Genomic DNA, 25,836 nt, shown 5'->3' with positions numbered 1-25,836 from the left:
CTTAAAACTCCAAGTATCGAATGTTGAGAAAACGTCTCGAGTTGCTGATAGATACCAGGAAAAAAAGTCCCCGAGTGCAAAGGGTTAATCCTATGGCGAAAGCGAGCAAGTTCAAAGAATGGCTCAGGGCACAAAGTAGCCAGATAGTAATGCGTGTATTAGTGGCCTAAACGCTCGTTGCCGAGGCAGTCCCCAGGGAGCAGAGGGTAAAATTTGCCGCGGGGCTCGGTAACCGTCTTCCCAAGGGATACGATCGGCACCTCGATTCGGAATCGGACTACCAAGTTTCGTCTATTTAGCTAACTGGCGAAACTAGCGAACCTGACGCTCGTCCCAGATCCAATAAAATAATAATTTCTTTTAAACAAAGTGACCCCACTCTTTTCCAGGGTTAAGCTTCCAGTAAGAATTCCTCGTCGTCTGCGTGTGCCTAACGAGAAGAGGGTAGGATGGCGCGTCGCGTCTCGGCGAGGTCGAAGCTGTCGTCGCCAAGTTGGAGAATCAACTTTTTAAAGCTCGATCGAAACAGCGGGAGTTACGACGTTACCGTGATGCGTTTTCGGTGCAACAGGCAGGAAGCAAAGGAGCGAGGAGGCAAAAGGTAAGAGGCAAGAGTCGCGGATGGGTTTTCAAGAAACGTCGTCGATGTTTGCCGCGGCCAAAGTGGTCTCGAGTGGCGTCCATTAGCCGGGCACGCGGTTGCGTTCGACCTCTTCTGCCGCTCTGCGTGTGGAAAAGTACACGCTCGAGGGGCAAAGAAAGCCGTGCGTGTGCAAAGAAATACCGTGGAAGACACCTCGATTGCATGGCTACCGGGAGCCGCACGGCAAACACAGACCAGGAGCATGGTCATACGAGGACCGTGTGCATATATATATCGTACAAGTGGCGTTCTTGTCTTTTGCTCGCTTTTTGAAACGTCTCGAGTAGCGCGCAGCCGTCGTAGAGCCGGTTAGATCTGCCCCACAGAGATCGAACTCTTCTACCGATTGCGAGATCGGTTTACCCGCTATGCCTTCGCGCGCAGGACCTCGATTTAAACGGGAGATACGTTCCTTGGGAGATGAGAAGAAGATCAGCGGAAGGAATTCGAGTAGGATTGCCAGCAGTGGGATAGTCACGCTTCTACGCATGTGCATCTTTCATTGTAGCATATTATTGGTATTTAAATAACAAATACGGGATATAAACGCGTCGAGATAAAGCGAGATGATGCGAAGCGAGATGATGCGAAGCGAGCTGTGTAAACACCTGCAGCAAACGACAAGGGGGGGAATAAGGGGACTACGAGAGCGTCGAAGGTGAAAAACGAAGATTCCGTCTTACCGTCCCGCTAATATTCTTTCCATCTCCCAACAGTACAAATACGCGAATCGAATCTTCACCGAATTTTCTTGAGCGTGAATCGTTCGACCGACACTCGCAAGTCTCTCAGCTCGTGACGACGTATCGCCGCGAATCGTGTTCCTGTCTCCATCTCGAATGTCCAATAGCGCAGCGTCTCCGGCGTACGCCAGGGCACGTAGGCATCTTAATACACTGGGGTGTTTACGGGAATTCGAAATTCAGGCTGCATCGACGCGTCCGGGACAATCGACCTGCGGCGTGTGGCTCTCTCGAGACGCTTTCTACGGGCCACTTTGAATCCAGCCAGGCTTCACGCACGGCCGAATCTCATTATGTCGTACGAGACAATCGTAGGCGACCCCCTCGGTTACCCCGAGCCCTTCCACGCCGAATTTGTTTCCGATTTATTCTCCTGACCGAGAGGAGAGTCCTCCAGGAGACGACGCATGGACTGGAGGAGTCACCGCAACTGTGGCTCGATCATGCGCTCGGTTACACCCTTAAGTACGGTACCCGGATAGAGTGCCCTCGAATACCTCACGAGTGCCCACTTCCCGACGCTCGAGGAAAATTCGAATCGCTGCTTACACGATTCCTCGATTCCCCGTACTTCGGAGCATCGGACTAGCAACCTCTCGATTCGGTCGATCGCTTTGTCATGGATAAATAAAAAGTACTCCAACGTCACCGACAACGAAATGTCTCATTTATATTTGAATAGGCGTAGGAGCAATTCGAAAAATCATCCCGCTGCATCACGTGCATCCTGTTAAAGCGTACACACGGGATACAGGACGATGCATTGTCGCGCTGGACAGCAAATGCTCGTTTCGAATTGAACGCGGCCATTGATTGATTCGAGCAATCCAACACGCCGGATACAAATAAATAATGGCGTCGATATCGGCTCGCTTGGAATTCGTCGGCAGAAAATAGCCTTCATAATGCGGATGTCGCTGGAAAATATTTGGTAACAGCGATCGTTCCGTCTGTCTGCTCCATGAATTTATCGACAATCTACGATCGCGATAAAATATATCCTACGGTGTTCTGATCGCAAGCATTCGTTCGACGATTAAACCGGAACGTATTGTCTTTCGATAAATTTGTTACTTGGATAGACTTTTTTTATATTTCCAATTTATGCCGTGAGTTTTTCTGATTTTTTACAACATGCGCGCAACGTTTCGCACGATCTACATATGCGGGCGATGAAATTGGCGACTGTAAGATAATTCACGCAGTTTCGCTCCACGCCATTGCTGAACCCGATTTTCCCCGCGTAGAGGAAATTTAGCATGAAACTATTGTTATCAAATTATGGCTAGCCCCGGTATAGCAACGGCTTATGAAAATAGAGTTTATTATGCGTGTATATTCGCGCGACCGTGTAACAAAACAGGCATCCTCGAGGGAATTCATTTTTCGCGAGATGTCGAGCCGTATTCCGTTATATTTATAGTAATCTCACGCTAATCGAATTCCAAACAGCGTATGCCCTACTACATTCATCGCACCGCTACGCGATTTTCACACTGGAATCATTCGGTTTTTAACCTACGTAATCCTCGTTTGGCACGAGGCTGAAAGAAATCGTCCACCCCGCGGGCAGAAATTATTTCAAGACGAACGGACGATAATAAAGTGGTTTGCAACAGTCGTACTCGACGGCTACGCGACATGTTTTTCGCTCCATTGTCGCCAGCGTTTGGCGTATTTGTATTTCGCGAAGGAGTATTCGAAGAGCAGCTGGCGTCGCCGCGGGGTCCGGTCCACGACTCCCCGTGCGATTCTCCGGCAAGTTCGGAATGGCCCGATTGTTCAGGGGTATCGAGGCAACGGAATCATTCTGGAGGAAAAATAATTGCGCGAAATATGAGCGTTAATGCGCAGCCGCGACAAAAGCGACCCACGGCACGCGTGAACGCGACGCGACGCCTCGCTTCGCGCTTCGACGCCTCCAATTAACAATATTGTGATTTGATGGCAGACGTGTTGAACGTAAACGTTAGATTGCTGCAGTCGTTGATTATTCCCCGTCACCTTGCCTAGCTGGAACAGTTATCCGCTCCGAAACCGTCTTTCGCACGCGTCGACGCAATTAGAAATTTAACGAGGGCTAGAGGATGCGTCTGAAAATAAACAGAAACGAATACGTCGGCCTGACGATTCAAAATCAGGTAGACGCGAGATGTTCCGCTCTATTTTCCCACCGTTTACATTTTCCTCTTCGATAGGTGGACTCACGTGCACCGGAAATGCGTAAGTAGGCAGATGAGGGTTTGCTCCCGATTCGAGGCACGAGGGAATCACGATTTATTTGTGGATCGATCCTAAAAATACATCGCGGGACATCCAGGTTTAACAATAGCCGCTATAAATGGATTATTAGGCGTTAGAATTGCGCGCAACACCTGACACGAGTGCCAGGAGGGCCAGGTCGGATACTCGCACTCACGTCAGCATTCCTAAGGGCCTTCGTCCGCAACGAACAACGAGGGAGATCCCATTTTACGCGTTCTGTCTGCCACTCCAAGGATCGGCTAATATTTTACCTGCGCCGCGGGACAAAAAGTGTTGACCGAGGCCTTCGCCACCGAATCCCACGGAAAACCTTGTGCCAGGAATATCTGACCGAGAATCGCGCTCGAACCGACGATGAACGAGATCTTCTCCTTCCAATTGTATCGATCCTACGATTCTACATACGGTGATGCACGTTTACGGTCTCTCCAGGCGTTAAAAAGGCCTAGCGTTTAGAATTATTCGATCAAATCTGTATGTAGAGGGTTCGAGTACTGTGGAACGGCGAACTTGACGTGGTACCACGGTAAATACCTTTGCGTTCAGTGTTTCGACTCCAGCATCCACCGCGAAACGCTATCCATTTGTATGGGGCGCAGAGGCGGGAAGCATCCTTGGGACCGCTCCGCAGCCGATCCTAATCTGCGCAGCCGCAAATCCATTTTGCAGAGTAACAACTATCGAGGTAACAAGATCACAGAGCCGATTCTCTACTCTCCTGTCCCTGCAGCATCTGCGATCGACCGCTGCGCGCCCCGGGCACCTATACAACCGAACATCCGGTGTGCATGACGCGCCAGACTCGTTGCATCCTAGCCAGTCTCGCCACATGCACACGCGTCCTGCCCCTGGCATCATCGGTTATGTGGATGTATATGCATGACGCGTTGCGAGCGCGTTGCAAACAACGCGGACGCGTTCGATCCGCCAATCTGATCTAAATACGTCCGAGACGACGGTATCCATCGCGATCGAACCCAGACGATTCCAAAAAGGATTTTCTTCGGGGCTGCGCGTATCCTGCACGCGATCTTCCCGCGAACTTGACCCGTTCCCTCGACCCTGAAAACTTTGAGGGACGTGAAAATAGAGCAGAACCGACACTCGCCTTCCTGTTTGTCGCTACCGTGAATTTCCACCCTGACTCGCAGGGAACTGCGACGATCTAGATCTTCGATCAACACTTTGTGCACTTGCTTTGCTGTATGGGGAACAAATTTTCCAGTTCTTTATTCGGCATAGAGTAGTTGGAGTTTCTGTGGTTTCCAACTTTTGTCGTTGGTACTTTCAAGGGAAAGATCTAAACTGTACCTTTCCCATTTTAACGTGCTTTTGTGGAACCACGAAGGACTCGTTGTAAAACATTAATAGTAAACGCTTGGTAATTGCAAAGACACGTCTTCTATTTACTGTAATCTTGCAAATGAAATTAATATCAGCCTGCAAGTTGATCCGAGTGGCTGGCTTTGAAGCGGAGCAGAAGCGATTTCGATCCATCATCCTGGGACAAAGGGATACCGAAGGAACGTGTTGTTTGAAGGACGTCGGCGCTCGATCCATCTTTGAGTTCGTGATCTCGTTCCAAGGATGAACGAGCAGCGCTGCCGCGTCATTATTTGTTAAATATTCGAAAACTTGGAACGATAGTTCGCTTAGTGGGTTTGGAACAACAAACCAGAACGGAGTTTGCATAGCTCAGATGGGCCATCGAGCAAGCAAACGCCGGCCCAGATGTTTTTCTAACACCCTGCCTGGGAACCAGAGTCGTGGTCGAGATTTCTCAGAACCTTGATCGAACGAAACTACTGAAACGAATGGGATACACCAAAGCAATTCTCTGGAAAAATTTCTTTCTATTCCGATAGAATGAAAAATTTAATTCGATGCAGATATATCAATGTTTACTGTTATGTCACGATGTTGTGCATCTTGAAGACCGCGTCTTTAAAACAACAACCATCGTGGATCCTGTCTTCGTGTCGTTTACATCGTCGGAAGCAATATTTAACAAATTGCTTTCGTTCCCGTCGTTTGGCTTCTCTGCTCCGCGGTGGCATAGTAGCATCCCGTCGAGGATTAAGTTGACGCTCGCAATGCGATCGCTTATGGCTTCATTTGATGAACCAGGGACAATGGAACACTTTGTGATAGGATCTGGCAAATCTTGCATTGTTGCTGCAAAAGGACACGATAGTAGGAGGGCCACATATACAGAGAAGAACGGTTTAATTTTCTATCTAGACGCAATCCGTGTATATTCTTATACCGTCTACATAAATTCCATGTATAGCTTTGCAGAAAATCTTTTTTAAATTAACATAGATGCACCCTTTCAAAGGGCAAGGTTAGAAAAATCGAAAGAATGAATTGTTCTAGTCGAGCATTATCTCGTGACAAATTTCTTGCTTCAAGACCTCAAGACTGCTCGCTATCGATCGATCGATTCCTGGTATGCTAATGTCAGGATTTGATTAAACATCGTCACTCCCATTGTGAACGGAACATCGAAGAAAAGTTGGAGGAAAACAGATTATCCGATTACCAGGCGGATTTGTCTTATGGATTTCCAAGCAACAGCCTCGGAACAAGTGTGTTCCCCATTAGTGGAGATTTACAGGCAGAATTATTTGCCATAAACAGATCGAACGGCGTTAAGCAGGAACCGAGTGGAAAAGTCGTGGATAAGCGACGGGGACACGATTCTCTTGCGGATAGAGCTATCCTTCGTGTAGAGGTAGCCATTTATTTGTAACGTTTAATCGAAGTGTAAGTAAGTAAGTAAGTAAGTAAGTGTTGCTACTTTGCAAGCTTCGTTCTGCCCGTATCTGATCTGAAAGAATTAGATACGTACATTACGTATAAGAAAAAATATCTTGCGTGTTTGGAGAATCATAGAAGGTTTCCTGTTCCACTGCAAGAATTATTAACAATGTATACTGCTTAATGCTACACTTTATACATCAGCCCTATCTGACACGTTGTAACTGGCATCGATAGCATCTAGCATCACCCCCTTTGGAGAAAAATAAAAGTAGCTGTGTATTTGAATGTACACGTATTTGCACTCGCATATATTTATCCTCGAGCGAAGTAGAAATAAAGCAACGAAATACAACAGAATAATGAAAACTCACCGCGTCGCAACTTGGGCCGTTGTTAAACTTTCGCAAACGAAAGAAAAAAAAAGTAAAAACATCCATTCCGTTTCTTCGATGGTAATTTTTCTATTTATAAATATTGCAAGGAGTCGCATCGTAAAGCGCGTTGCGTCAAAAATGTGCCGATTACGAGAAATTGTTGGCGACAGCGCGAGCGAGCAGGACTGTTAACAGAAATTTTGTTCGTACGTCATTCCTCGTTATCTGTCCTATTTGTATGCTAAAATATTTTGGCATACGATTTCTCGACTTGTTATCAAACCCGAAGACAGGCCTATCTAACAGGACTATCTAAAGAGACGCGTACGGGTCTGAAAGTATGGTTCGATTAGCGGTGACTCCGCAGAAACGAAGGAAAAACGCTAAAAGAAGATCCATATTTTAAAAATAAATGCAAAATTTCGATAACGACACAATAATATTTATTATATTCGACGCAATTGCGGCGTTCATCGTTTGAATAACAAATTGACGATAACTATGGACGCTGTTGTACGAGAAATATAGACGCGAAATGTTAATCTCGTCATATTGTTTCACCTTTTACTCGATTACTTTCAACGTGCACGATCCTTCGACGATCTATCGTTTATACCATTTCCTAACGAGATCTGTATCTTTGTATCGCGGACTGGCAAACTTTCCACGTATTTTTCGCGCAGCGTGCGGCAAATACTCGGTATTCCTCGCGTGGTATAACTTAATGGGCACGGCAGAATGTTTGTTACCGGGACAAACAATATTCTCAGGCTCCTCGCGTTTTCCATCGGCGCGCAAATACACACGGAATGTTTGTGTCAACTTTTGCATTTTTCTGCGCTTCGTGGAAGTCGTTGAAACAGCGAGAAAAATAGCTAAGGTATTCGTGTCAAGATTACTGCTGTGCACTCGTATATCGAGGCATCTATCAACACGGTGACATCATTATCACACTGCCCGAACACATTTCAAAGCTAATTCGATGCGTTCGATAATTTATTATGCATTTCGGTGGACGCATAAGTAGTCGCATAAGTAGTCGCATATCGAGTTTTCACCTCGATGTGGAAGCAATTGCTCGATGGACAATCTTTTCTGTATGCAAATTATTGGATACCTAAACAGATGGAAAGAGAGACTATAGCAGACCCAGGTACTCGGTTGCCTACTCGAAAGAATCGTCTAAATACGATTACTCCAAGAAATGTACTTACACGCGCGGCGATACGGAGCAGGTAAAATTCACAAAGAGCTGGTTCATGGGAACAGAAACTTTATTCAACTTCAATTGCATCCAGTGCGGCAGTTCCGCGCTGAGAATCAAGAGAGACAGTTCGACAGTTCTTTTTTCATTGCGTGAGGTGATCTTTAAAAAACAGTGTCTTATTTGCTTACGGAGCGACCATACCACGATCTGTCTTTGCATATACGCACTGAGGTGTGTAATATACGTCGTGATACATCTCGGTTATACGTAAGCACGTATATATAGGTACATATACATACATACATACATACATACAGCAAGGCGAGGGATATACCTTCGTACACGTTTTTCATACCGTTCCAAAACGATACACGGATGATAATAAAGATGAGCTATATTAAACTTTAAACGATTTATATTACACTTTGAACAGCCGAGTTCGCTTCAGTCTGATGCAATGCCCACACAATTTGGAACCCCATAACGAGTATGGAATCACGTATCGAGCGAGACATCATCTCGTGGCTTCTCTTCTATATTTACAAGAACCTCGAGACTCGCGAGTAGAATGCCACGATTGGATAAAAGAAAATACACCAGAAGGCAGCAATGACAAATCGAGCAACACCTCGACGAAGACCGATAACGTTTGACGCACAATTTCTAAACCAACATGGCGTTGCTCGATTCGCTAAGAAATTTGAGTTTATATCAAAGTAAAACGTTTACAGAAATAAACAAAAATAAAAACATCGCCCCCTCCTTTATTTGACATTTCTGGCCGTGCCACTCGTAATCCCACCACAAACGCGTAGCCGCGCATCGAGTTCCCATTGGTAGAACTCGATTGGACGCGCGAGACGATTGGCGACTACTCGTTCGACGTGGTACGAGTTCTTTCGAGGCCAGCGTACATTACCAGTTAACCTTTTGCGATAAGATTTCTTTCTTTCAACAAGACCAACCGAGCTTCTTTGGGAGAGCTTCCAACTTGGAAACATTTTCCTCTGGAATCGTCGCAACATCGCGAAAGGTTAACGATTGGAGCAGAAGGATCAGGTTCCCAGCGAGCGTACGCGTGAAATTCTACCCTCGAATCTCGGAGCATACCATACATTCCTTATACATTTATTTATATAATACACATATATTCTTTCCCTAACACGTGTTGCAAATGGTACATGGAATTCGAGTGCCGGACTCGAAACGGAACGTCGAATCTTTGCGAAAACGACGTGGGAATTGATTGTTCGTTACCAATGTTCACGAGGAGACCGCGTTTAAGATTCGACTGATAACGCTGACCACCGTGCGACGACAACTACACTAATGTTCAAACCCGAGGTTAACGTTAAGTTGGCATATCGGAGGAACTCGACGATCTCGTTATTTGGCACGACTAGTCAGCCAGAAGGATTCTCTGCCTTCCTTCCTTTCTTTTTGGAGCCTAGACCCCGAAGAGTTCGTTTCTTTCTCGGAACGAAAGGAATGTCCAAAGTCGAAACTCGTTTCCCGTCAGCTTCGTCACTCGTTAGGCTCGCTGTACGAAGGTACGGGGACGATCCAGGACACTCGGAGCACGACGACTAGGTTCTACGGGCCATTAGACGCTGGATCCGGTACTCGAGGCGGCGGACACGTAGTAACTCCTGACTTGCAGATGATTGTGAATGTGTAATCCTGCTAGCTGGGGGCTGGTGTTCTGTATACCCTGGTTGGTCCAGTGGCCGTCGGGGGAGATGACTTTGGCGTCGGGACTGACCGACGGGGTGTTGGGCGACGGGAGAGCGTTCGTTTCGGCGACGACGTCCACGTCCACGTCCTCTTCGTCCTGGTCAGGCTCCTGGAGATCGTGGAGCTCGTCCTCGCTGCAGCTGAACCTCCTCGACTTGACGGGCCTGAGATCGGATTCTATCTGATGTTGGTCGTCAGGCGCGAGCAGGGACGCGACATCGAACTGTCTCTTCCTCGTGGGTTGAAACGACGACTGTCGCAGCGATTGACTCTGAAACGTCTGCTGTTGGCCCTGCTGTTGCTGTTGCTGCTGCTGATGATGGGGATGGTGATGATGAGGCGTCCAGATTCCAGGTATGGGCTGCGACGCGACGGGTCCAAGGGTTGCCGGCGGAGGCGGAGTGGCGGGCAAAGGAGGTGGACTGGGGCTGTCGGGCTCCTCGTCGACCGCCAACCCCATGTGCCTGCGGACTTTCCTCTGCGCCTTGCGTCTACGGAAATCACCACGTCGAAAGTCCTCGAGATTGGCAGGGTGGATGGCCCAGTAATGACCTTTCCCGTTCGCGCTTCTCCCAGACTTGACGAAGCAGTCGTTCAACGACAGATTGTGCCTGATGGAGTTCCGCCAACCTGGGCCGCGGGTACGGAAGTACGGATAGTGCTCGAGGATGTGCTGGTAAATGTCGGAGAGCACCAACTTCTTCTCGGGCGACGACAGGATCGCCATGGCGATCAATCCTATGTAGCTGTGTTGAGGCTTCGGCTCCTCTGGTATTCGCTGATGATGAGGATGCAACAGAGCCATGGACAGAGCCAATCTACTCGGGTAGCCCGCCGCGGCAGCCGCCGCCGGGTACAGAGGCAGCGGTGCCGGGAAACCAGGACTCATCCCTAAGTGAGCAGAAGCACTGGACGGCGGATGACCGACTCCTGGATGCTGAGGATGCAGCTGCTGAGCCAACCTCAGTCGCTCCGCCATCGCGTAATGGTACAATTGCAAACGATAGTGTTCGAGACCAGGCAGAAAGCCTGCCATTGGATTGCCCAGACCGACGGCCAGCGGCTCCTTCGACGGAGGAGGACTCTCGTTGCTGCACATGATCGCTCTAGAGAAAACAGGCTTTGATCTGTTCCTCTTGATTGGTAGAAGTCTATCACTCGGTGATCAGGGCTTTCCCCACGCACGTTTCACATTAAAACTTCACGATCGGTTGGTCTCTAGATCCATTCGTCGATCCGAACAGGTGGCTCGTGTCACTGGGAACGGTTCGCGCGAACGTCTCCTGGCTAACGAATCGGCCCGATAGAAACGAAATTATAGATTGCCTCGTAGACGCGATCGATCCCGAGGTCTCGAATGTTTTCCAACGGTTTTCAGGCTGTTTGTCACGATGCGCTTCGAGCGACCGACTGGTCATGATTTACGATTCGGCCTTCTGCCAGGAGCACCGATGGCTTCTCCCCACTAGGTCCTCGGGGAGAAACGGCAAGCTCCGCCCGTTTACCCAGAACGGTGTACGGGTTTCAGCCTGGAAACCAGAACCCGTGTACCGATTCTCCGACCAATAAGCACCGAGGAGGGCGGCCGAAGATGGAACCCTCTGCCATCCGCCACACCTACCACGATGGATATTGATCCTGCATTCCGTAATCTACCACCCGGGGGCGGTGGTGGTGACGGCGTCGCCTTGTGTGATGGTGCTGAACTGACGCTGTCGTTGTCTCTTATCTGGCCAGCTACAAAGCTCGATATCATACCCGATCCCGTACACCGACGAGTGGACCACCGATCCCGTTTCCTCTTTCCTCGGGAATCGTTCGAGCAGTGCCAGTTCGTTTAATAGCTGCCGAGCCTCGACTATAGCTAAACAAGAGCCGCATCGTTCTGGCTACGTCAATGGGTAAATGATGTTTCGTCAGTTTCTTCCTATTCGTGTGGAGTAGAATTTTTTTTCTTTGAGTTGCTGACTTACTTATCCTTGGCCACTCGAAATAAGCGTTTTCTTCATTTCACTCGTTTACGCACATATTTTGTAAACTACATAGTCAAAGAATCTTGCTCCAAATTTTCCACACGTTATCATTCATTGATTCCCGTTACGCAGAATGGAGCAGAGTAAATTCACAAAGAACGAGAAGCATGCTTTAACGACTTCTACCAAACCAACAGGATAATAGGTAACGCAATGATTCGACGATCGATGTTTCGTACCCTCCAGACCGGAGCATCCCCATAGATGACTGTAGAAAATAAATCGAGTCTTCGTGTCGACAGTCAGCGGGGTAGTTTCGTAGGGGAGGAATTTCGACGGTTCTTCCCTTCGCGCAACACCGAGACTTCTTTCAACCGAATCCTTTTCGTCCTTGCTCGATTCGCGAACAAAAGGAAAAGAGAACGGCCGCGCATTTATATGGAGGCGCCGCCCTGCAACTATTTGTAAGCATCCGCCATGCTGGTTTCATATCTGCCGTTTCGGCTTGCACAAAAACACTATTTTTCAGACCGGCCCAGCTGCAATATGGCGTTTACGAACGCTGCCTGCGTGCATCGACTCCGATTGCAATTGTTGCGTTTCATTGCAAATAACAGTCTCCGCGCCCCACCTCGACCCTCGTCCCCCGTTCGTCCCTCTTCCCCGCCCCTCATCCATCGTCCTTACTCCTCTCTATTCCCATGTTCTTCCGTTTCTATGTACCCCGTCCACGGAAATACAACGTTGCATGGTATCAATACGAGCGCGATATTCCCATGACTGGTCCTCGTTCTACATCGGTACCTTTCAACGTGGATATCGGAGCAATTCGAGGGATGAAATGAAGGATAATAAGAGAGGGAAGGCACTAGTCTAGACAAGGCTGTCTCAATTCAAATAAACACGAAGATTTGTTTCTTCCTTCATTTATTTAAATTGCTTTATTTTTTAACTTAAAGTGCTGATAACGAAATCGAAATATAGTTCGGAGTGCAAAGGGTTAAATATGTCCTCATAACGTTTCGTTTCACGTGATGAAGATTGCGCACCCCTTGAGTGTCCACTCTTCTCCTGTGTCCTACACTACGCGTAAACAAACGATCGCCGCAAACAAGAAACCAATTGCTCGATAGCGACGAAACACGAGCGGAACTCGCGCGATGGACAAGGTGAGGTGGGAGCTAACGAAGGATGCCAAAGCACCGTCCTCGAAGAAAGAAATCGGAGAAGCTGTCAATCGAGCGCCATGCATCTGCCACTTACTCGGGCGCACCGCCACCCTCGATCGTTACGGTACCTTTTTTCCCCACAATGACGCTCCATTTCGTCACAATTATCGCCATTATTCGGCGCGAGAAGAGCATTTTAGCGACGCCGCACAATGGACCGGTATCTATATACATTCCAACTTGTGTCCGCGTGTATGTGCACGCTCGGATGACCGCGTAGACCCACCAACACGCTTACCAGCGGTCGTAGGTTACGTCCTCGAACATCGATTCTTCCTTTGGTCGCGTTTTATTGTGTTTTGACAGCCCCGAGTCCGGTTGCTCGTCCTCGTCTCGTTTCCCTGGCTACTGGCCACCCCGAGACCGATCTTATCCCTCCACCAGTTCATCGTGCGAAACCGCCATGACACCTTACTCTCGTTATCCTCGCCTTGACTGTCGCAAACGTATCTGATCGGACCAAATATAGAGTTACTGGTTCACGGGGGAAAAAATGGTCTCTAGTCTATTTGGGATCTTTTGGGGCTGCTTCGATCTCGTTATAGTTGGTCGTTGCAAGGTTTAACATTCATTTCTCGAATCAGGATAAGATCGTACCTTGAATATCGTAAATTCTGTCGGTCAAAACGCGTCTTAAATAAGATTCTCCGAGAGACACAGTGGTTGTAACCTATGAATAGCCGTGCCCTTTTTCGCAAGATACGAATCTACCACGTGATTCACGTGCACGGACGACGGCAACCCCATTTCCAACTTAACCAACCGCTTAAGCACCTCGCGCGAGCGACAAAAGGGTTTCATCCCCGAAAGTCCCGGGACGTACTGATAGATTACACAAATGCTCTTTGCGGGAACAACATGGGGGAAGAGGGGGGGGGGGGGGATTGGAGCATCAACAGAATCCCATCGACGGTGGTTATCCTGAAATATTCATCCGAAAGTTCGCTGTCGTCGGCGACATTTGACGGTACCGCGGCTTTGATCTTTTATTTTTCATCGACGATCGCCGAAAAAGGACGATCGTTCATTTTGCTATCCCTCTGTCCGGTCTTTGCAATCGTTAATCCCCGGGAAATTGATAATCTCTCGCGTTCGATGGCCAGTTCTTTTCGAAATATCAAAGATCCTCGCACGAAATTTAACGTTTTATAATTTAACCTCTGTTTCATTTATTTTACGTGTTGACCGTCGGTCTTGCCAGACTTCTAGCGACACGTCTGAATTAGTCAACGGCTGTGTACTCGAAGAAAAGGGATGCCAGAAGCGTGTCAAAGTTGCGAGTCACCCGAGTGCGTGGGGCAAATTAAGTATCGGGACCACGGTCCCTTTTGTCAACGAAAAGAGGCGCAGAAAGGAAAAGAGTGGAACGAGAAGGTGGCCAGTTCCCATTCAGGGTGCGACTCCACGCCCATCGTTTCACCACGACAATGGCCACTGTCCGGCAACAAAGGCTAAACACCCAAAATATTGGCGAAAATCCTCCCGTTCCCTTGCGGTCGCAAAGGATGCAAGAAACGAGCTCGAAGAGAGGAGAGCTGGTGGAAGAGAGAAGGGTGGAAACGGTCGAGCTAAATATCTCGAATTTAATCTATCCCGCTCTAATCCTGTTACACGGCCAAACGGTCACGTTTCAGCCGCAGCGAGGACCGCGACCGGAATCAAGAAGGTGCACTCGTAGATCTCCAAGACTTCCGCTCCGTTTCTGACGCGCCCACGCGGCAACGCGAGCCTCTCGACAATGCTAAAATCTCGTTTCAACCTTCCCTCCGCCATTGGTCCATTTCTTTCGGCATTAGCGGCCTACCACAATGGGGGGCTCGCGTTTACCCCCGAGGAGTCTATCGCGCTTCGTTAAACACGAAGGACCACCAGTGTAAACACAAATGGCATCCCGCGGAGAGCTCTTGCTTCCGCTTTCGAGTGGCAATTCGTTATTTTGTCGTTACGCGCGTCGTCGCCTTTTCGAGGGCACTCGTTTCGAGTACCGCCACCTCGTCGCCTTGAAAACGAACTGCTAAATAGTCGTGGCTGATTTTAATCGGCGCTTCGGGTATGATAGTCTCTGATGTTCTGGCTTCTTCGAGAGCCGAACGACCCTTTGACATCTTACTTTGACGTGTTTGATAGCTCGACGAGTTGCGCGCGATATCCGAGTGAAATATTTTCGGTGTCAAGCGATCGATGGTTCCCGGAAAGAAGGTTTCCTGAAATCTCGTGGAAGCAGGGAAGCCCAACGGGACCGGTACGATAGAGTTTATAAATTATGAATATTTAAGCGTAGGACGGCGCCGAGCTTCATGGAAACGATATTTTCCTGCCTCGGTGCAATAACGTCGCGTAGCGTAAAAGGGATGCTTAGGAAACAGGATGGTACACGTCGCTAAAACGGGAGCATCCCTTTGAGAGGAGCGTCAAAGCTAATGGACCTTCTCTCTTCGGTGTCTACATTCTATCGTGTTTCTCCGCGCCTTGTTGGTGCCTTGTACTCTCTTCCTTTGCGCATCCCTCGACGTTCCATCTTCTTCTCGCTCCCGTTTCCTCCCTGTGCCTCGTTACAAAGGGGGTCAAAAGGGGCGAGTCCCAGAAGCCCTGCTAATGTTTAGTACCAGTTGATTGCAAGCTCGTTAGTATATGCATAAAGCATCGTTGTTAAATGCTCTTTCTCTTTGCACGGGGAAGGCGGGGAGAATTTAATGGACGCTTACAATACGGCTACGTTTGGAGGGATAGCGTAAACGTGCAGCCGCAGAAATGCTGGTCCACGTTTGGTTCTGGAAACGTTTGATTCCGTGGAACAAGGGCATCGGGACAAATGAAATTAACTGGTCGATCTCCAGGAAAGAAAGCGAGTCGTAACGTCTCGACACGTTTTGTATTACGAGCGCAAGGAACTCTCAGCAATTATGTAATCGAGGAAAGAAAGAAAATGTAAGGTTATCGTATCTTCGAAAGAGGAGAAAGTGTGTCTCGACGCGCTTTGTATTTGAAGCGCAAGAGACTCTCAGCGTTCAAATGAGATGAAAATTATAGAAAAATTCGACGTGGTAGAACGAAAAACGCAATTAAATCCGATCTATAGCGTTAGGCGGATTCTCTAGGATTTGGAAACTCGATTCACGTTGCGTCAACGTGAAATCTTGAAGTTTGGTTTATCGGATCCTACGTTCGCGAGCGTTTAGAGGAGAGTTTGAAAACCGATTAGGAGCGTATTTGGAAGCATCAAAACTAACAGATACCTTGTGCAGTCCTGCACGAAACTCGACCGTTCGGGTTCCAAAGTTGCCGGTCGCCTCGCCACGACATTTATTAACCTCGCCGTCAAAGTTAGCCATCGGAGTATCTGTTCCGCTTCCGGATTATCGAGGAGTATCGGGAAAGCAGAGATTAGCGTTGCCCGACTCGCCTAAGCTACGAACAATGAAATCTATCGAAGCAACGATCGTTTTCGTACGTTCATTAATTTATCGTAATCAATTAAGGAGATATAGAAGCATCGAGATCTCTACCTTTAAGGGTTCTGTTTCGTTATTGTCGACGATTAATTCCCATCGAATATCGCTTTCAGACGTGACGTTGCGATTCAGACCGACCAAAGGAAAGCTATTCAGGGCCCACGAAACTGTTATTCCTGCGGAGTTACGATGATGCCCATGGTAAACTCCGCTGTAGTTCGTATTTAGAGAACCTAGGAAAACACTCGAGTTGTTGCGACAGCCGTCCACAACCGTGTCTATGTTTCAGATTGCTTCAGGAGCTATTGTGTTCTCGCGGCGGTCCGTTAATAATAACGTGTATTTAACTCGAGAGTGTCATGATTTCTTTCAAATGATGCTTCTCCATTATACGGGTCCATGAAAAACGAGACTATGCAAATTATTACCTGCCCCGACTCGAAACGTAAACGTTACATGGTCACGAAAAATCAAAGAAATATTTCAATTTCGCAACATTCGTAACGCTTCCTTGAACCGCGAAAAAGCTTCGTCACTAGGGACCCGCACGAGAAACAACAATGAAACGAGGAGCAACCAATGAGGGTCGATAAGATGCATCAGCGTGCAGCGGATATCTTGGTATCGCGATCGAAGGACATCGATACTATCGAGGCAGCTGTCGCGTGCCGTGGCGGTGTCCTCAATAGCGGCGGTCGTCTCCTGGTTGAAGTCGACAACAAAGGGTATCCCCCGTTTTGTTAATAGTTGTTCGTAATGGGAACTGAAAGGGGTCCTGGTACGAGTCGTCGTGCAACGTTAAATATGTACATGCGAGCTGACGTATCGCGGGGTGCGGACAAATCGTGCATAGTGTTCTTTGTAATAGAACGCCGACCGCGGCTTACAAGATTAAACTTGTATGAAGTATCGATGATTAAACCATCGATGAATTTTCCCGGATGAAAGGTTACCAACGGAACACACAACGATATTTGAGGTTTTCAAACGTCAGAGTTATCGACTCGATTTGTTCCACAGAATTATTATTATTATTATTATACACAAATATACAAAATGTCTGTACAAAAGTTGACTCGTGGCTACAGCGACGATAATTCTTTGCATATTATAATAGAAATGTGTGGTCAGAGTAAGTTTGTTGGTAGGTTGAATGTGATAGTATCATTGATTTCATTGAAAAATTGTCTCGAGATACCGAAACCTCTGGAATAAGTACGGTTTCTCGAGCAGCTGTAAAAATTAACTCGCCGTACAAAGAGAACCAAGGGAACGGTTGTCATGTGAACGTTTGTCGCGATGCGTTTACGCTCTCGAGGATTGGTGTTTCGCACAAAAGTGCGGGGCAGGTAGACTTTACGTGGAAGCGGATTGGATTAGGATTTGGCAGAAAGAACGGTAGAGTAGGTCGAACCCAATTTGCATGCCATAAACCACGTCTGCTCGTGAGATTTAATTTTAAAAGAGTAACGAAAAGCCTGCCATGCTCCCGCGCTGCAACTTTTTCTTCTTCGAGCGACTTCTCGCGGTACACAAGATGCCTCAAGAGCAGAGGTGGCGAAAATTCTTATTCTTATCAAAATTCTCGCGATTACTTAAAAACAATCCAGGCATTTCTTTAAAACGATCTTTTAAAAAGTGATTAAACATTTGTTGTCTAAGCCGAAGTTATTTTTATCTCATACTTCCATGTCTTTACTTATGTCTTTACTTACGTTTAATAGTTGTCGAACAAACGAGTTAGTTCCAATAGTTATGAAACATATTGGACGTTAAGACGATACACGTCGAGCGACACACTTGTTCGACAGTGTGTCGCCCTTTTGGTAGGGGTGAGTCGATCTTCGAAACGAGCTCAGCGGGGAACAAATAGAACGTGAGCATCCTAAGTGAATAATAAACAGAGCAGTGGGGTTAGACATCCGCGTTGGGGGTGCTACGCCGCGTTTAAGGTGCCCATATTGGTCCCCTAGCCTACGGGCTCCTTTCTTATTTATCCTACTACTGGTCGCGGCGACCCTCCGCGCAGAAATTATTATTCGGCTATTATACGATGATTACCCAATAGTACGTGGGTGTAACACGAGAAATAAGTGTGCAGTTTCATGCCACGTCGGCTCCGATGACAGAACGAATAAACCCGTCGAGTGTTACCACGTATTTAACGCGACGTCGAAACACATGTTCGTACATCTGTCCTCGTATTCGTCTCCTTATCAGTGTGGCCCCGAGGTAGCTCGCATGTTCCTTTTTACTCGATACGTATATACTCGAATCGACGCAACGAGAACGGCTATGTTCGCGTCGTTTGTATTAATATATTTAACGTTGCTATATTTTTTAAATAGATTTTACGTGAACCGAGAAACTTGTACAGAATCATACGATTGTATAAAATTATTTGATATCACGAGTCAAGAATTCATTCGGAGACACGATTAAAATAAATCCCTGCGGTCGATCAATTATGCCAGTCGCCACACAGATGGATTGACAAACTCGGAGGATTTTACGAAAATGGAATATAATCGCGAACCTTGTCCCTGGAGGATAGTGGACGATTGCGGTGGTGCGTTCACTATGGGTGCCATTTGCGGTTCACTGTTTCAAGTAAGTCACGCGTACGCCTACGTTAAGTAGAATCAACGACGATTTACCCTCGGACCTCGGTATTTCTTGTCTCAGAGCGTCATCGGGTTCCGAAACGCGCCGTCGGGGATCAACAGGAGGCTCTTCGGAGGGATGATGGCGGTAAAGAATCGAGTGCCTCAAATAGCAGGCAACTTCGCCGTCTGGGGTGGTCTTTTCTCCGCCATCGAGTGCACCTTGATACGGTGTCGTTCGAAGGACGATCCCTGGAACTCCATACTGAGCGGTGCCCTAACCGGTGGCGTCCTGGCGGCCAGGACAGGCATCCCGTCGATGATAGGAAGCGCTACAGTTGGTGGTGTCTTCTTGGCCCTGGTCGAAGGATTCGGCATCATGGCCACGCGACTTCACGCCGACTCCTTCGCCCAGCACATGCAGATGTACGATGTGGAGAACCTGCCAGAGTTTCACATCTCCCCCAGGACGAGGGTGGGTTTCGGCGGGGCACCCATAAACGAGGACATTCCTCCCAGACAGATAAACGGAACCAACGGTATGGAGGTCGACAGATTCGGCAAAGGTAGATGAGACCTCTCGTGAACTCTGTGTCGATGTACAGTTCACATGTTGCCTCGCGTTATGTACCTTTCCGAGAGTTTATTTTGCGAAAAAAAATTGTCTTTGTACATTCCTGTCGTTTTTAACAATCCATCGACGCGCTTCACCGCGGCGTTTTATTGGAAATGGGGGCGACATCGCGCGGGAGGACAGATTTTCAGGCAGATAACTTACAAACGTCGAATCGATCGGAGGCTCCTAGACTCCGAGAGCGATATACCGACGGTGAACTCGTACCTTGAGAGCTCCGTAAGAATTTAATTGTACCTTGATATTGATATTCTCCTTTTTTTTTTATACATAAACGGCATGTTGCATTGCTAATAAAGTGTTGCCTAAAATGTTTGTATCTTCGACTGAATGCATTCGACATTGCACGTCCAATCGCGAGGAGGATGCACCGTTGAAGAAGACTGGTCGACCAGCGGACGGTTGTCCAGCGTTCCATTATCCTCGACGTCTCTGTCTCGTCGACGACGAAAACAGATCCCAAAGATAACGCAGCAGACTCTCGATGGCTCGAAATCGTTTATTTCGCAAGGTGGTAATGACTGTTTTGACAGCGGCTCGCGCTCGTACCAACGCGGACAATCCCGTAGGTACTGCGGTTCTTCAACCGCCATTGTTGCCGACACCAGATTGGAATCAATATTTACACTCGAGCCTGTGTAAGCTGCGGATTACCGAAGGCTCAGCCGATCCCTCCAACCCTTTCCCGATTGAGTCAGCACAGTCAGCAGCAGCAGTTCGACGATTTCCTCTTAAAGGGGTTTTGGGCCAGCGACGATAGGTCCCTCGACAACCCTCTCGTGGTCGTTTGAAACCATTAAACACAAATTTTTTTAATAATAATGTCCATCTAACAGATGATCGGACGAGTCTTGAAGTATGGCAAACTTCCTTCGTATGGAGGTCTCACGGGAAAGACACGGGGGAGCTCTGAGCAATTCAAGGGGTGCTCTCGATAGGTATTTAGTTGGGGTAAGTATTGAGCAGCGACAATGAGAACTCAATCGTTATTGTACCAAGACTGGACGACGATTAGGGGCGCGTGGTACACGTGAAAAGCTTTCATGGGAGATCTTTCGATGGCGTGAATAATTTCGAATTGGATCATCGCGGCTGATCTGGGAATAGGGGTGGAAAAAGAGTGTGCGAAAAGACAAACGCGAGCATTTGCCGAAACTCTGTAGACATGGGAACGCAAAGGGTTCAAGCACGCGTTTATTATTTCTTTTTCTTTTATTTATACGCCTTACAATTAGAAGTTTAGAACCTTGCAAGCAAGCGATACATAATATTTTTAAATGTTTAAGTTATTATTTTTTTTTTAGCGATAGTAGCGCCATCGGTGGGAAAACGCCCAAGCTTGTCGAGAAATAGTTCCATGTATTCACCGCCAGATGGCGCCACCACTTTAAAGTCTAGGTGAAAATATTAAATGCAAACAAACCTCACTTAAACTCTATTTAATCAAAATTTGAATTTCTACAAAGCTTGTGATATAGTTCTACTTTCATTATCTAATGTATTAAAGCAGTTTTCGTAAATTTTAAATATTACTAAAAATCACCCTAGCGGTGGCGCCATCTTCTAACAATCTGCCCAAGTTTGTCGCCAAATAGTTCCATTTTCTCAACCTTAGATGGCGCCACACCTTCAAAATTTAAATGAAAAAATGAAATGCAAAAAAATCGTACTTAAACTGAACTTAATCATGATTTGAAAATCTAGGATGCTTGTACTATAGTTAAATTCTCATTATTTAATGAGTTTACGATGTTTTCGTTAATATTAAATATTATTAAAATCACGCGGCGGTGGCGCCATCTCGTAACGAATCCCCCAAGTGTGACCAGAAATAGTTTCCCTTGTTCACCGCTAGATGGCGATACTACATAAAGAAGAAATTAAATGTTAAACAAACCTTATCCTCGCTCAAGTTTAATATGCGTCGAAGCTCTGTTAAGCTTAAGTAGCACGGTTAAATTGTTTTATTTATTGTAATAAACCAGTTTATGCAAATATACTGTAATGTCGGTATTTTTATACTAGTAGCGTTATCTAGGAGTGAGAAAGAGAAACCATTTCGCCACAAACTTGAGCAGTTTGTTACGAGATGGCGCCACCGCTAGGGTGATTTTTAGTAATATTTAAAATTCACGAAAACTGGTTTTATACATTACATAATGCAACTATAACTGTACTATAAGCATCGTAGAATTTCAAGTTTTGTTTAAATAGAGTTTAAGTGAGGTTTTTTTTGCATTTAATATTTTCACCTAGACTTTAAAGTGGTGGCGCCATCTGACGGTGAATACATGAAACTATTTCTCGACAAGCTTGGGCGTTTTCCCACCGATGGCGCCACTAGGACAATTTTAAATTAAATATTTCAAAATATTATGAATTTTTTATTTGCAAGATTTTAACCTACCAAGGCATATAAATGAAAGAAAAAGAAAATAAAAAACGCATGCTTAAACCCTTTGTGGTCCCATGTCTCCGCATACTCTTTTTCCACCCATATTCCTGGATCAGCCACGATAATCCAAATCCAAATGATTCGCGCAACTGTTAATAACACAAATTATAGTTGGTTATGTGTAATTTTATATTGATTGCAACAACAGATCCATGGTGTCATTAAAAAGCAACTACATCGGATACATTGTCAACTACATTGACAAATTTCCCTGTATCGCGTTCACCCCACATTTTCCTGAAAACGTCTAAAAACGAGCGCATAATAAAGCCATTACCGAGACGATTATGTTCACGTCTCGATACATGGTTATTCCCAGGCACGTGACCCACACAATTTACCACCGATGGTTATTATTCCATTGTACTCTTTGCCTATTATGGCCTTTACGACCAACCGCGAACAAAACCCTGAAATGGTAAATACTTACCCCCCGGTTGAGACTAACTATTTTTCCTCCAGTCTACCCGTATCCTCGTTTAGGTGCACAGAAACGTTATTATACTAAACGTCATCTACATCGTACAATTTAATTATTGCACGATCCGAATGAACGTCACCCTTAAAGATTTACCTTTTTTTATTTTACAAGTAATTACGCTTAAACACATTTAATTGCATAATTCAAGAATATTCCTCTCGTGCCCTCAGAAAAGGTGCGTAATAGGAGAACGGGGAGGCAACCCTCGGTTAAGTGTTAACTGCGCCAACAAACCCTGTTCCTTTCGCAACCCCTTACAGCGTGGCAAAATACACGATGACCCTTTCCACCCCATGATCACTCGAACCTCAAGAGAGCCGGCATTCAAAGGATCGTAAACAAACTCCTGATCTCGTTTTAAACGTTTCCTACGCGTGCAAATAAAGCGTCGATTCGATAAAGCACTCCGTCATCTACGTGTAACTAATCGGAATCGATTGCGTTCTGTTTCTCTAAGTAAAGAATAATGGCGAGTCGAAGTAAAACATCCTTTTCGTTCAACAAGCATTGCATTCTTTCGTTGTGTAGTTCGTCAACGACTCGAAAATCTCTCGCAGGATTCGCGATCCTGCCATTTTCGGGGTGAACTCGCGCAGAAGGATATCGCAACAGACGAATAATCGAAAATCGATTCGACGAAGAGTGCTGACCACAACGTTACCTTCCACGATTGCTTCGGAATTGTTTCAGATTGCCATTCGAGTGGCAAACACGTTCGATTCAGGCAAGCAGGTCTGGCTTTCGGCTCGAAGGGTAGTTCCATTGGCAAGGAACGGAACGGAGGGGGTTATAATCTGTATTATCCCTCGACTATTAGTGTCGAGAGGATCGGGGGCGCGCGGATTACACTTATTACGGTAGATACGTCGAGTAACATTATGCGTAACGCTTTGCGAGCACCGTCGCTCGCCGTCACCCCGTTTCCCCCTTAATTAAAATCTCGCTCCAGGTAAGACGCGGTACAGATTTACGAGATTTTCCACCTAACGTCGATTTAGTTATCTTTTTAACTTTGTCATTTAATCCATGAATTGTCACGGACACGGTTTCGCCTTACTTTCACGATTAATGTGTTTAGTTATTTAGTAAAAAGATCCGTCGATGACTTAATACGTACTTTTATTAGAAAACAATGGTTTTCCGATCTACGACGATGTAGATCCGATGCAGAACCAGTTTAAGGAGTTAGGTGGTTCGGGCAAAAGGTGTTCCACAGGTAGAATACAGATTTCACCCCTCTGTGGGGTGGCAAAAGGTGCAACGCGAATCGCTGAACGTCGCAGTCAGGAAATCATGACATACACCGTGGATTTGGGTCGTAAATCGATAAATCGGTGGTAACGACACCCTTCAGGGGCGTGAACAGGCTTCGCGAAGGGGCACCCTTCCTTCCTGTTGCCGGTGGACAACAACTGTTGGCCTATTAAACTAATTGACTGCGCAGTATGCCAGTACCCGCAGCGATGCCTGCACGGTTACACGCCTAAAGTCGTATCCGTGGACGTTTCCCATATGTAACATGCGCGTGTCGTTACCGAAACTTCGGCGACTCGATCGCAACACCCCTCGTGCCGAAATTACCCACGCATCATCGCCTCCAAACAAACGAAGTCGAAATCGAAACTCGTTATGCTAATGCTCCCAAGTCGACCGTCAAGATTGCAGCAGTTCTCTTCTGCTGCGACATTTTAATGTTATTCTTTAACTAATTTTTTGGACTTTTTTAAAAAGCTTATATTTTATCAATATTTTTAATCGTATATTAGACAAATTCAATTTTATTTAACTCAGGATTTAATTGTAAGAAAAGTCACAGAGAAATTTTAGTTCTTTCTGTGCAGATTTCAAGGTAGACTATGTACAATGCTACGGTCCACAATTTGAAAAGTCTCGATTATATCAAGATCCTCAAGATGCCAGGTTCGCGTGTCTAGGCATCTTTTTGGGGATTCCCCTAACGAAACATCGTTTAACGAACCGCAAAGAGGCTGGTGCAGTTTATACCCCAGTTGGCCATTATGATTTCTGCCATCCCTACGTGTAATAAATATTGTTGCGGACCCTCGCCAATTATACCGGCAATATTTCTTTCTCTTTCGCGCATCGTTCGAGAGACAAGAGCGACGATGTACGAACATAAGGTCGTGTCTCTGTTTCACCCCCCGTTTCTGTCGCCCTTTGTGCAGTGAAGTGTCCCGAAATCCGTGACTGCATTATTTTATTAATGTCAACGATCGTCGGTGGCGTTTCTGTGAACACACTCGCCGTTGTCGATCCTTAAAAAATGATATTCCGTTCTGGTTGCTTCGACGAAGCGTGAAAGGCCACCTCATGTTCTTTCTACGACCTAAAACGTAAGGATGGAAACGATATCCGATCTTAGCGATACGGATAGGTGGTGTTTCGTGAAATGCTATCCGTTCAAATGTCCAATTATTCTATAAATTAAAAAGTAAAACGTGATATGTTCAAAAAGCGTACAGATACCGTTTCTTTCAGGGTTGTGCTTAGGTATATTTCAACTTCTGTGTTACAAAGGGTGGCTTCTCGATGTCAGTTATCGAGATACAAACATAAGCAAAAAACAGGTTCGTTTAGAAGGTATTATTAGACGAATGGTAGGTAAAGTGTGACGATGGTTAATTTAATTTTTGTTGGTTTTCAGAGCTCGATGGGTACGTGCCGTTTCTACCTCGCCACGGTCCCGGCTCTAGAGGCATTTTGCACTCGTCTCGAGCACCCAATTATGAAAAACATTCGCGGCTGATCCGACACGATAAAATTAAACTGACTTTATCCCCGTCTTTGTACAAAATATTGTAAACGTATAGTAACGAGTAGCAGGCGACCGCAAACTAGGTACCGGACAAAAGAACACGGAGCGGTTAAGTGTGGCTCTCAATGGACTATCAATGCTGAAAGGATCGCTTTGATGAGGGCGCGTGTCGGATATTAAAGCTAGCTTCCTGAACCAGCTAGACATGTGGCTGATTTGTACGAAACTCGAGGTTAGAGGATTTGCGATACCGATCAAATCCCATAGGGTGGAGAAACGTAATCCCGATGCAAAGGATAAGTGATACTCGTTACCATCTATTCCCGGTACCTGGCTCTGCTTTTCATACACGATTTCTGTGCCTTTCACATCAACCATTTGATAGTAATTATACCTTGGTTGGCGTTCATAGCAATTATCGCTCTACCAGAAAATGTTTGTTGTATTCGATTTTCTTATTATAAACAAAAATTCACTGTATTTTCCACCTGGTTTTGGCAAGCT

At 46.4% G+C, this 25,836-nt stretch overlaps 2 protein-coding genes across 3 annotated transcripts in view; one reads left to right on the top strand and one right to left on the bottom strand.

Moving 5' to 3' along the window:
• LOC128890105 (fork head domain-containing protein FD4) overlaps positions 1-11,360 on the bottom strand; it is a 115,413-nt gene extending 104,053 nt beyond the window's left edge. The window contains exon 1 of one of the 2 annotated variants that reach the window (XR_008460552.1): positions 9,542-11,360. Coding sequence is in view for 1 of the 2 variants with exons in the window: in XM_054148324.1 (XP_054004299.1) it covers positions 9,599-10,828 (1,230 nt within the window). In the remaining variant the exon portion in view is untranslated. Of the gene's footprint in view, positions 1-8,048 lie in introns of those variants that run through there. The other variant, XM_054148324.1, reaches the window with a different exon arrangement.
• Positions 11,361-18,715: 7,355 nt separating this feature from the next.
• Positions 18,716-20,109, top strand: LOC128890111 (mitochondrial import inner membrane translocase subunit Tim17-A-like). The gene is made up of 2 exons (XM_054148330.1): positions 18,716-18,993; positions 19,069-20,109. The coding sequence occupies exons 1-2, from the start codon at positions 18,901-18,903 to the stop codon at positions 19,558-19,560; spliced, it is 585 nt and encodes a 194-aa protein (XP_054004305.1). The 5' UTR covers positions 18,716-18,900; the 3' UTR covers positions 19,561-20,109.
• Positions 20,110-25,836: the final 5,727 nt, after the last annotated feature.

Source organism: Hylaeus anthracinus, unplaced genomic scaffold, assembly GCF_026225885.1.
Source record: "Hylaeus anthracinus isolate JK02 unplaced genomic scaffold, UHH_iyHylAnth1.0_haploid 12000, whole genome shotgun sequence".
In the NCBI taxonomy this organism is placed as follows: Eukaryota; Metazoa; Arthropoda; class Insecta; order Hymenoptera; family Colletidae; genus Hylaeus; species Hylaeus anthracinus.
Note: the sequence above shows the minus strand (reverse complement) of the source record. Positions and strands in the feature narration are given on the sequence as shown.